The sequence below is a fragment of the Mugil cephalus genome, chromosome 7, assembly GCF_022458985.1.
Source record: "Mugil cephalus isolate CIBA_MC_2020 chromosome 7, CIBA_Mcephalus_1.1, whole genome shotgun sequence".
NCBI lineage: Eukaryota > Metazoa > Chordata > Actinopteri > Mugiliformes > Mugilidae > Mugil > Mugil cephalus.
This window is the reverse complement of record NC_061776.1, coordinates 4,698,473-4,710,219: the sequence shown is the minus strand read 5'-3', so window position 1 is coordinate 4,710,219 and position 11,747 is coordinate 4,698,473. Positions and strand designations below refer to the sequence as shown.

The following is an 11,747-nucleotide window of genomic DNA, read 5'->3' as shown; positions in this document are numbered from 1 at the left end:
AAACTCAAGACATAGTCACACTAAAAGATTTTTTTTTTCCTTTCTCAACTTTAAGATTACCACATCTTTTTTTAAAAAAAGTCTGCATATAAATGAGCAGGTTCTTTAAAAATCGGCTATTAAAAACCAGGTAATAATTTAAATTTCGAAAGAAAAACAGTTCTTTCTTGCACCTCATTTTGCAATAAAAGCTGAAATCGCTTCACACCAAACTCCATTCGGAAAACTTGATGTTTGCGCTTTCTTGACGATGATTACATACTGGCAATTAAATCTTTTAAAATTAGTTAGTGCTAGCTAATGATTTAAATGCAGACAGAAAATCACACACATATTAAGAAGTTGAGTTCAGGTGTACATTTATTTGTATCTCCCTGGTCCATGTTTCTCAAGAGAAGACTTAAAGGAAACATCATCATCACTTTATCCAAAGTAAGCCCAGCTTTTCCTGAGCCGTGTAAGGCATAAAAGTTCACTTTTCTGCTGCTGCCAAGAGGTAAATGTGAATACATATCAGTTAAACAACTGAATAATATCTGACAGGGTTAATTCAGGTCGACAGTCTCTGTTTTTTTTATACTGTTCTATTCTGACAAATAAAAGACTCACTATTAATATAATTAGTGACCATTTTAAACAGAGCATCTCCAGCAGAGTTGTTTGTTTTTCTCCTTCCATCCACGTCTCAACAGTCCAGAAAAAAAAAAAAAGCAGTTTTATCTGCGATCCGTGGTTCCCGACTTCCTCTTCCCGGCCAGGAGGTGTTTGGGTTTGAGGTCGTACACGTGTCTGTCGGCCTCGCCCTTCCTGCCCTGGCGGTTCATGCCCTTCTGGGAGCTCTTCATCATCAGCTTCGTCTTCTTTATCATCTGAGGAGCAAAAAACAAACCCGAACAGATCCAGTGAGTTTTCAGTAAACGAAAAGGTAATGAAACGTAATTTAGAGGCGGGCGTCTCACACACCTTCGGGTCTCGTAAGCCGGACTGGTCTCGCGGTGGACGGGAGGCGCTCTGGCTGCGGGTCCTGGAGGTCGGAGGAGCTGAGGCTTCGCGTTTGCGTTTCTTAGTGACGCTGCGGGAGCGTCTGGCCTGCTGCGCGTAGTGGCTCTGGAAATAAAAAAACGTCAAATACGATCATAAATGTCAACACGTGGCCCCGTAACTAGAGAATAAACTAATCAAACTGAGTGTTTGATTGACTCCTTAGTAACATTCAATCAAGTTGGAAATGAATAAAGACTATTTTCCTGCTTTATATCAGCTGACTGGGACATAAAAGAGGAAATATATCCGTTACTGTCAAATATTCAGGAATAATAACAGGAATATACAGTCATGTATATGTATTTTTTGGCTGCTTGTATTTAAATTCAGATTTAGTCGAAGAACTTACGTCGTCTTTGTCGTTCATGTCCAGCCCGAGGCTTCCCATCTCCTTCTCCAGCTTCTTCCTTTCAACCTGTGCACATTTAAAAACACGAGAGGCAGGTTTAATAAAAAAACAAACAAAAAAAAACAAAAGCATTACCTCACCAGATAATATATTAAAAGAAATCAATAACAACCAGGAGAGCTGGAGCGGTCTAGATTTACAAAGGACTGGAATTTATTGACATTATTAATATCGTTAAGTGATATTTAACCTTTGACCTGCAGCAGAAAACAAATGGATGGAATATGGACTTTAGAGGCCGTTTAATTAAAGAGCAGAGAATGTGTTTATTTTATTACATTTAGTTTTAATGGTTTCTGGGATGTAGCCTGGTGACATTTTTTTGTTTAACACATGGCACATTAGTAAAACCTGATAATCTGTTATTACGTCTAAAACCCACCAACACCAGATCTATTCACCCCTTCACATTTATAAACAATGGGGGCGGAGCTTAGCTGGAGGCAAAACATCTCAAACATCGTAGCTCGTAAACACAGGTTAGCATTTTTTAATGGACTGTTTTGGCAAGAATGGACGAGGAAAACGTATATTTTAGAGAATATACTAATACACTCTCTCCCTGAAACCGTTATTTTTAAAAAGTTGACTCTGACTGATGGGACTTTATTCACTGACCCCGACACTGTAACTCACTGGATGGACGATTTGACCAAAGGACACAGAGGGGACGAAGTCTAATTATATCTTACTGTATAATGTTTTATGTTTGAAGTGTGAATACTTGGACCACAATAATAGACTATTAAATACATAAATAAATAAATAAATAAATAAATAAAGCTGCCAAACATCCAAGAAGAGGAAGAAAAAGAGGAACCGAAAAACATTCGACTCAACGTGTGGACGAACTTTACTCTGGAAAATAAAGGCATTGTTTTGTATTTTTACTTTCAGACTAAAGATGGAAATGAGCTTTAAGCTTCATCTGATGCACACGTCTAATCGTGTCTTTCACACTGTTTAATGTATGTGCATATTGTCCTTAAACCTAATAAAAAATAAATTTGTCCAAACACAACATTAACTCTGACTTAAGGAAAGATTTATTGGACTGGATCCAGTCGACTCTACGGGAGAAGACGAGGAAATCAGAAATCTATTTCTCTTTCGCCCACAAATCAAATTTTTAGAAGTTGAGAAAGCACATTTAAGGAAACCCACAAAATAAATATATATCACAAGTTGACAAAAGTAACTGCAGCAGCGGAAAAGGGAGAAGATACAGTTTCGTCTCATCTGCCTCCAGTAAACATCCAATCACTGTTATTATGCAAATGAGCCGAGGCGGATTCTGGCTGTGTAGTTGCTGCAGGTTTCTCCCAAATAACATAAACAACCTGGACATGGATGAATTTGTGAGAGTTTTTGCAAACGGAAACAGTTTTTGTAGACTGGAGGGAAGTTGCTATAAAAAAATAAAATAAAATCTGGATGAAAGATATTTAAAATCTAACCTTTTTATCTCTTTTATTAATTCTACATTTGTCACATTGTTCTTTTCATCCAACCAGCCGATGGGGCTGCAGATGGAAACTAGCCTCCGGGCTATAATCTGGCACATTTACATGGATTTTGTACTGTTTATAATTAATGTGCATTGTCCCGTATTTTCCCAAATAAAGTCTTCTTCTTCTCTTAACTTGACTAAACACTGGTGAAGGGAGGTGCCCACTTGAAAACCCGAATGATGTGCAGAACACTGCCTCCTACTGTTGGCTAGGCTAGTTAGTTGGCGTCTCCTTGTTGGTTGCTAGCTAGCAGCTAACTGCTAGTAGCTGACTGCACTCACCTTGGTGGCGGTCCTGGGCATACGAGGCCCGTGCACGTCCTTCTCCTTCGACTCGGCCACCATCAGCTGCTTCTTCTCGCGGATCTGCTTGGCCAGGACGCGGATCTCCTGCATCTCCTCGTCCTCGCTCTCGTCGTCCGAGTCGTACTCCCCGGCTCGCTCCTTCAGCTCCTCCTCCTTCTCCAGGTCCTCCAGTTTCTGTGGACGGGGAGGGGAGGGGGAGGACGAGACGGGTCAAAAAACGAGCCCTTTAAGCTTCCTGAAAGGTTTCCCGAGGCGCAGCAGACGCTCACCTTCATGATGTCGGGGTCGATGTAATCTGCGATGTTGTGGCCCTCCCAGACCTCGGGGATCTTATCGTGCTTCTCCTCCTCGTTCATCAGGTCCCAGTATTCTTAGGAAAGAAAAACAGCAGCAGCAGCGTTGGAACGTCGTTCACCTTCAGCAGCAGCAGCAGCTTTATTACAGGAAACCAGTTCTTACTCTGTAGGTCCAGGATGTAGTCGTCACCGAGCTCCATCTCCAGATCTCTCTCCTGTTAGACGGACACCGTGAAATATTTTAATATGAAGACACACAGACAGACGACAACAAATACCTTATTGCTGACTTATGTTTTAATATTATTGTACTGTATGTTTGTCTCTCAACTCTTATCTTTCATCATGTTTCAGTCGTCATGCGTCGCCGGAGTCAAATAAATCTGCCTTAGTTAATTTAACGTCCATTCGTAGGGAGGTAGCTCACACCCCAGACTGACTATTCATAATTTGATGTTTTAGAAATTTGAACAGTGGTAACATTCTTTGAAACGGGAATATTTTGCTCGTGTAGGAACCCTGGACATCCCACAGTTCTTTTAAATTCTCGTCACTTTGAGGAAGACGGATTTCACATGAACTGGTCACGTGACCCTCTGACGGGGAAATAAGAAAAAAGGTGTTTTTCCATTTCACTCTCGAGATAAACTTTCATATCGATAGGTCTGGAAAAACCACCTCATGAGAAAGTAAAAGTGTTTTTTTTAGAAACGTAGGCGTTTCCATTACCGGTTTTTTATTGAGATATTTAGGTTTTAAGTAGTTTCAGAGGGAATGGAAACATGTGGTGCTTGAGAGAGACTTTCTGAATTATTCTAAGTGAAGTGTCCTGTTTTGTTGTGTATCCGTATGAAGTTGATGGTTTCTACAGCAGTGGAGTCACAACCATCGGATTAAGACGTGTTTTGAATGAGGTAGGACGTCACTGAAGGAGGTAAAAACACGGCCCAAACATAATAAAACCTCAACTTTAAATCTCTTAGTTCCTATTAAACAAAACAAAACAGGATCTGTCTTCACAGCAACTCCTATTTTACTGAAATGCATTATTCTAAAAAACTGGGCCAATCTAGACGAACATACATGTACTTTCCTGCAGCAACATGTGGGATAATTCTAGACTTAAAAAGTGTTGACATTTGCTTCCACGTACCAGTTTACGTTTGGGTGTGTCCACCTCCATGGCTTTCCTCCGCATCAAGGCTCCCTCTGGGATGAACGGAGGCCTCTCCTGGAACGGATTAAATTAAAAATTATAATAAATATCAGCTGAAATAAGAAGGTAACTTGGCTCATAGCTTCTAAACGCTGTCGTTCACCTTCTGGTCTCTCTTGGCCGGCATGGCCAGGTGAAGCCGGTTGAGGACATCGTGGACCTTCTTGCCCTTCATCTTGGTGTTGACGCGATGAGCGAGGAGCTGGTCGCAGGCCTGAGAACCACCAGGATAATAAAAGAAAAAATAAAAGGGCTCAGGAGGAAGGACAAACACGTGTAGCAGTTTTCTGCTTTTCTATATTTCTCACTGTGAAGGAAAGTCGAGTAGATTTACAGCCAATCCATTTTTTTTTTCCAGGTGGGTCATGATAATTAATTTGAGGAATTATTCTAATAGTAATTTAACCAGTTTCTGTTTCAATTCATACAAAAACAACTGCAGATCTTATTCTAACTCTAAACTACAAAATTTACAGCCTATTATTATTATTTTTTTACTATTTTTAAGTCCCGCTAGCTTCATAAATTTACTCTCCATCTTTCCAAAAACACGAAGACTTCAATAAAAAAACGCCGCCTCAGATGATGCGTTCAGGAAAACTTAGAAATTTCAGACTTCTGATATCACAGCGTTGACGTTCCAGGTTAAGGTTGGTAAAACTGACACTATTTTCCCGGGGATATGGGCGGAGCCAGAGTCTGGGTCCGAGGGCGGGGCCACAATATTGATGCCCCGCCCAGTTTTTAGTTAATACTACACTCTGCTCCACCTCCACCGCTTAGAAATGTTGAATTATACACTGCACCTGTTTTTAAAAAGTGTTTCTCACAGTCCCACGGGATAACTTTACAGAGCGATTGGCACGGCAACTGCTGGTCGCCTTTATGGCACGGCAACTGCTGGTCGCCTTTATGGCACGGCAACTGCTGGTCGCCTTTATGCCACACCCTGTTACTATAGCAACAAATAATAAGGAAACTTATCCAAAAAAAATGGACTCTTAAACATGCATCAACATTATATAAACTACCTCAAGAACAGAAACCATCCTAGAATTTTTTTTTGTGAAAATAATTTGGTGTTTTTTAGTCCCGCCCACTAACGTGGAGGAGGTGGAGCTTATATGACCTACACTGCAGCCTCCAGCCACCAGGGGGAGCTCTACTTGCTGCGCCTCACCTCGGTTTTAACCTGCATCACCCCCTCCTCCGTCAGGGTGCTGGTCTCGATGACGGGGATTCCCTCGGCGGTGAGGTCTGCAAAGATTTTCTGGCAACGAACACACAACAACCGTGAGGTGAAGACGTCGGATATGACAGAAACTTAAAAGCTGCTCCTCCAGGATCTGATCCCTAAACCCAGTAACTCCCTCTCACCTGGTTCTCCTCGGAGAGCTCGCTGACCTTCTTCACGTCGCATTTGTTGGCGACAACGATGAGCGGCTGCAGGGAGACGGACGGCGGCAGATTTAAACCCGTCAGTAAAACAACAAACTCTGGCTCTGTGCATTCAGACACAATCGGAGACGGTGATTCAGACCTTGTTGGCGAACAGCGGCCGGATGTTGTTGAAGAGCTCCAGCTGTTCGTCCAGGGTGTGGCCGCACTGCTCCGACGGGTCCATGACGTAGAGGACGGCCGCCCTGAGGTGAGCCAGCGCCGTGATGGCCTGCATCTCGATGGTGTTCCTCTCCTCCAGAGGGTGGTCCAGGATACCGGGCGTGTCCACCACCTGCACACACGGAGCGACAACGGCGTCAAAACACAGGACGCACAACTCGGTCCTGGCTTCTAGTGACGGTCAGTGAACAGCACGTATGAGACAAAACCTTCATGTATGAGTTTAGGATGTTTAGTGAATTTAAGAGGCACAAACAAAAAGATAAATTAAAGTTTGAAACTTAAAAAGACTCGACAATGAGTCTTCAAACCTTGATGCATTTTTTTTAATGACTTCCATTCGTTCGTTTTTCCTCATCTTTGTCTCAATCCCACTCCACCCAAAATTCCCAAACACACAAATGACGAACATTTCCACGGCCCACAAATCCGTCGTTGGGGGAAAAGTCTGGAGTTTCTATCATTATGACGCCGGAGCCAATCAGAACCACATTAGGCGTCCGTCTCCGCCTCTTTAATAGTACCGGGACCAGTCGGGCTCATTTTTGTTTCTACTTCCTGCTTCACTTTCAACTGAATTTTTTGCCGCACCCTAACCTTTCTGAGTCTTTACTGATCCAAAACGATCTATTTGAAAATTGCGGAGATGGAGAAGCAGCTGGAAGCACAACAGAGGGTATGAACGTGACGTCACAGCTGGCAGACGTCTCCATGGTTACGGCCACCGAGTGGCAAAAAGTGACAGTTGAACATGGAGATTAGCAGCATTAGCTTGAATCATAGGGTTTAATAGCATCTAAACTGTAACATTATTTTAATAAAAGGTGAACGAACAGATCTGAAAAGCAGTCAGAGATATATTTTATATTTTTACAGAAATCTGCCAAAGAACAGAGAAGTAAATGGATCATTGCATTATGAAGAAACAGCTGGAATCCAGACACAGAAACCTGGTGTTGTGGTTCACATTTAGTGTCAGATAATATTAATTTATGCTGCATTTTTTGACCTTAAGTTACTTTTTAAGTTACGTTCTGGAGGGCTGTCAGATAAGTTGTGGATGTTCGTATTTACTAGTTATCCAAACAGAAATCATTTAGAATGAATCATTTTGAATCCATCGTCGTCCTTTTAACGCTACAGTATCGTACTTCACATTTAAAGCTCTAGCGTTAGCTCTTTTATTTAGCTACATTTATCATAACTGAAATGATCTAAAACTAACTGAAACGAGGCTAATCCAACTTTTCTAAATCCCATACAAGCTCGTATGTATCATGTGAACCCAATGCTTAATTGATCTGAATAATCCACATTTCCGGTCTTTGTATTACTGATACATTCACATTTTTTCATCAGGGGGAGACTTACAGCAGAGTGACATCACGTGCATACCCCTCTATAGCAGAAACACGCTACTACTAAGTGAACCAATCACAGCTGTTGTACTAGCGTCTCGTTACATTTCTGTTGAAAAAACTTAACACAGAAGCCTAAACTTCAGGTTAACATCACAAACTTCATCCCTGACGGTTTTATTGAGGCGAGCGGCTGCGTGTTACCTGCCAGCGCAGTATCTCTGTATCCATGTGACCAGAACCAGACTAGGTTGAAGTACGCGCGTACACGTCTGGTCACCTGACGAGGACGAGAACCAGTTACTACAGGTTAGAGAAGACGCTACCAGGATATAAACACTGTACAGATATACAGATATATTGCTCTGTTCAGAAAAAAAATGTTAAAAAACATTATATTTGCTGGTTATTAAATAGTTTTTCCGTTTATTTCTTCTTTTTGTCCTTTGAATAGAACGGAAAACCCTTTATTTTGTGCAGAAAAGTAAGTGGACTGTGTAAAAAGATAAAGTAGAATAAACAATATACAAGTATTGGTTTATATACAGAGTGACTGTGTTCTATTGATTATAAATGGAAGGAAGGACTTCATCCTCCTCTTCTCTGATCTAATCTATGAAGATTTACGTGTCTGATTTCGGTTGAATTATTTGTACCTTGTTGATGAAGCTGGACTTGCCCACGTTGGGGTAACCACACAGAAGCAGGGTCCGGGTGTTCGGGTCGATGCTCGGCAGACGGGACAGATGTTGGCGCACTGAGGACGACGGGGGACGAGGTTAACATCCCAAAGGTTTATTTAAAAAAATAAATAAAAAAACATCTTAACAGAGCAGACGCATGTCGTCACCTTGTTCCAGATACTCCAGACTGGACTTCTGTCGCTTCAGGATGGTGCACATGCGACCCAGAGCCGCCCTCTTCAGCTGTTTGCACCGGTACAGAGAATCTCCGTACTTCATCAGACGCACATAGTCCTTGGCCACGCTGCAGCGAGAGAGCAACAAAAAGCTTTAAGTCTAGGTTTTCATTATGGACTTTTCTAAAGCAGGAAGACAAATCAGTCCAGGGCTGCGTGGTGTTCAAGCATGATCACACGTTTACAACACAGAGTCAACACCTTGAACTCGTTTTGTTTTGCCTCATATGTATCGACAACTCGGAGCTCATTTTTTTCCCCAAGTTGTCATGAATGCAGCATCACTCCCACCCTACTTCTGATTGGCTGGTGAGCAGCGTTACTCTCGTTCCATTGGTAGATGAACTCAATTAACCTGAAAATATCCTGCACCAACAAGTTGTTTTTCTCTAAATGTTGATTTTTTTTAAATTGCAACACAGTAGCAGAATACTTTAACCCCTCGACTTGAAACATTTGTTATCATTGTGTCATTTTCATCATGTAAATTGAGGTAGAAAAAGCAGTATCGGCTCCAAATATCGTGTCACAAAAACTGGCAGCATGTATCAGCCATTATCTATAAAAAAAAAAGGTATCAGCCGTAAAAAGTAGTACCGTCCTGACCAGACCATCATTAGTTCAGATCCTTCTTTTCCCACTAAAACAGACCTGACCAGTTGAGGTCCTGAAGGTTTTCTGTGGTATCAGGCATCAAGACGTTAGCTAGATGAGAGATGGAGGCTTTTTTTTGTCCAGTTCATCCTCACAGATGCTGGACTGGATTAAAATCTAGAGGATTTGGAGGCTTGAACCCGTCTTTGTTGTTCCTGAACCATTGATGCTTTGTGGTAGAGAGAGACGGTCACTGCCACCGAGGAACATGACTGATCCACATGAATGAGTGAACACTGTCTCTGGTGGTTTGCCTTCTTCCTGCTGGTAATTGATTCAGACCAGAACAATGTTCTTCTTCCATGTCTCCGTGGTCCCGTTCTGGTCCTCACGTGTCCAGTGTAGAAGCTTTCATCAAACTGTGGCCCATTGAGTGGCTCCGAGTCCTTTTTATTGGAACCAGCATCAACTTCTTCTTCAGTCTGAGCTGAATCAGACTCATTGATCTTTAGTCTGTGGTTCTTCTCCTTCCTGGACCAACCAGTTTGAGAGATGTTCTGACCCAGACGTCTAACCGACATAGTTTGGTCCTTGTCAAAGTCTCTTCTAATGTCAACTTTGAGGACATAATGTTGAACTCGCTGCCTGGTATATCCCTCCGACTCACAGGTACCATGACAGTAAGAAAATAAAACTTGCCATATTTCCACTGCTTTAAGTGTTATTTAAACACACACAAAGACATGTCACAGGAAAACAATTTTCAGACCAACTCACTTGTCGATCAGGTTCTTGGCGATGTTTATTTGTCCTAAGGCCAGCTTGTAATGGTCCTTGTCGTACAGCACGTTCATCAGATCAGCATAGAATGGATGGATATCCTGAGGAGAAACGCAAAAAAAAAAAATTTAAAATCACAAACTGGACCAAGACGCGACGTCTAGAATAAGAGTGTTGATCCAATCGCAGGCACGTACGTCGAGTTTGGGGAAGTCGGTGAGGATCTGCGTGAGCCGGTCGTGGTAGTTCTGCTGGGTGAACTTCACCTTCCGCATGTAAAAGTGTCGGATCCGGTGAATCTGGTAATGCTTGTGCACCACCGTGGGCGTCTTCCTTTGAGTTTTGGATAAAGTGATGTCGATGAATTCCTGCAGGGAGAAAAAAAACGGGATGCAGGTCAGCCATGCACACAAATAACAAACATCCTAAATAAGTTTAAGTTTAAATGACAACCTTTCATGTTTGTGTGTCTTACAACAATGCTGAATACTGCAGCATGCACTAGATTTGCCATTTACTCACATACATTTACCATTATCCTGTACACGAGCTCAGAAAAGGCTCATGTCATAAGTTTACCCGTAGTCCTGCCAAACTTCACTGACAAACTCTTTATTTTAATGACAATCAGTTGTTAGACAAAGTAATGAATTTAAAATTAAAATCTGTATCATTTCCACACACAATCTAAGTGTTCTTATAAATTCGGCATACACATTATAGAGGCAGCACCCCCCCAAGACTATTTTTATGACTTGATTGACAGGGATCGCAGCTACAACGTGGTATTTAAAAGGACACACACTGTTGCGCTACGTAAATAAATAAATAATTTAATTAATTAATAAACGGGTGTTTTGTTATGTGATGGTAGATGTATGCTAAAAATGATCAGATTCAACTGTACATAGAAAGAAGGGAACAAAAATGTTCAACGTTAAATTTGCACATTTTTGAACGGAGTTTGGTGTAGGAGGCATGTGGGCTTCCGACAAAAAAAAGACACTTTGTAACATGACTTTTAAGATCATAACTTAACAGACTCGCGGTGAAAAATGTCCCGTTTTCTCTCTGCTTTTCTTCCAAACTCGTTCTGTCTCTTTATAGCCCTACAACACGTGTTTTCCTCTCAGCCACATTCCCACCATGTTGTTTTTTTTATTTTCTCATTCTACCTTCTATCCTCGTCTCCCAGCAACAGCGGCGAGACCCGTAAAAACCTTCTTTAAAAAAGCTGTAAAAACGAGGAGTAAAACTCACCTTTGCGGTGGGAACCACCATAATCTTCTTGAAATTATAAAGTGCCATCTTGACGGGACACGTTGTGGTCCTCTGACGGCACGGGGAAAAGAAAACTCGGACTTCCTCCACGACCGGAAGAGACTCGGTTGAAAACAGCAGGAGTGCGTGTTTCTGCTCATCGCCCCCTGGCGTCCGGAGGGGAGAACTGCAACAGGAAAAAAATAAAAAATATTTTATTACTTTATTATTTTTTATATACTTGAACTGAACTCGTTCTTTTCTCATCCAAACTAATTAGATTTTTCGGAATTTTACTTTATTGATTCCTCACTATGCTGTGCACAAACAGTCACAGTGTTTTTTTTGTCATTTTAAAGAAATCTTCTCCACATACTGAATGATATTCTTTACAATTTGTTATTGATTTTTGTTTATACTGTATTTTTTAATTCA

General features: G+C 41.6%; 1 protein-coding gene across 1 annotated transcript; it reads right to left on the bottom strand.

Annotated features, from left to right (window-relative positions):
• Nucleotides 1-342: 342 nt before the first annotated feature.
• On the bottom strand, nucleotides 343-11,375 carry gtpbp4 (GTP binding protein 4). The gene is made up of 18 exons (XM_047589400.1): nucleotides 11,313-11,375; nucleotides 10,250-10,420; nucleotides 10,050-10,153; nucleotides 8,610-8,746; nucleotides 8,416-8,516; nucleotides 8,037-8,039; nucleotides 7,964-8,005; nucleotides 6,322-6,513; nucleotides 6,159-6,224; nucleotides 5,962-6,051; nucleotides 4,885-4,995; nucleotides 4,719-4,796; nucleotides 3,729-3,780; nucleotides 3,539-3,639; nucleotides 3,246-3,443; nucleotides 1,394-1,459; nucleotides 964-1,107; nucleotides 343-869 (listed from the first exon to the last, which is right to left on the bottom strand). Exons 1-18 carry the CDS (start codon nucleotides 11,358-11,360, stop codon nucleotides 717-719), a joined length of 1,857 nt encoding a protein of 618 aa, XP_047445356.1. The 5' UTR covers nucleotides 11,361-11,375; the 3' UTR covers nucleotides 343-716.
• Between the last annotated feature and the right edge of the window lie 372 nt (nucleotides 11,376-11,747).

Coding starts and splice junctions, on each gene's coding strand:
- gtpbp4 (XM_047589400.1), bottom strand. CDS start 11,360: ATGGCACTTTATAATTTCAAGAAGATTATGGTGGTTCCCACCGCAAAG. Junction 3,781..4,718: donor ACACACCCAAACGTAAACTG/GTACGTGGAAGC, acceptor TCCGTCTAACAG/GAGAGAGATCTGGAGATGGA. Junction 3,444..3,538: donor TCGACCCCGACATCATGAAG/GTGAGCGTCTGC, acceptor CCCCGTCCACAG/AAACTGGAGGACCTGGAGAA.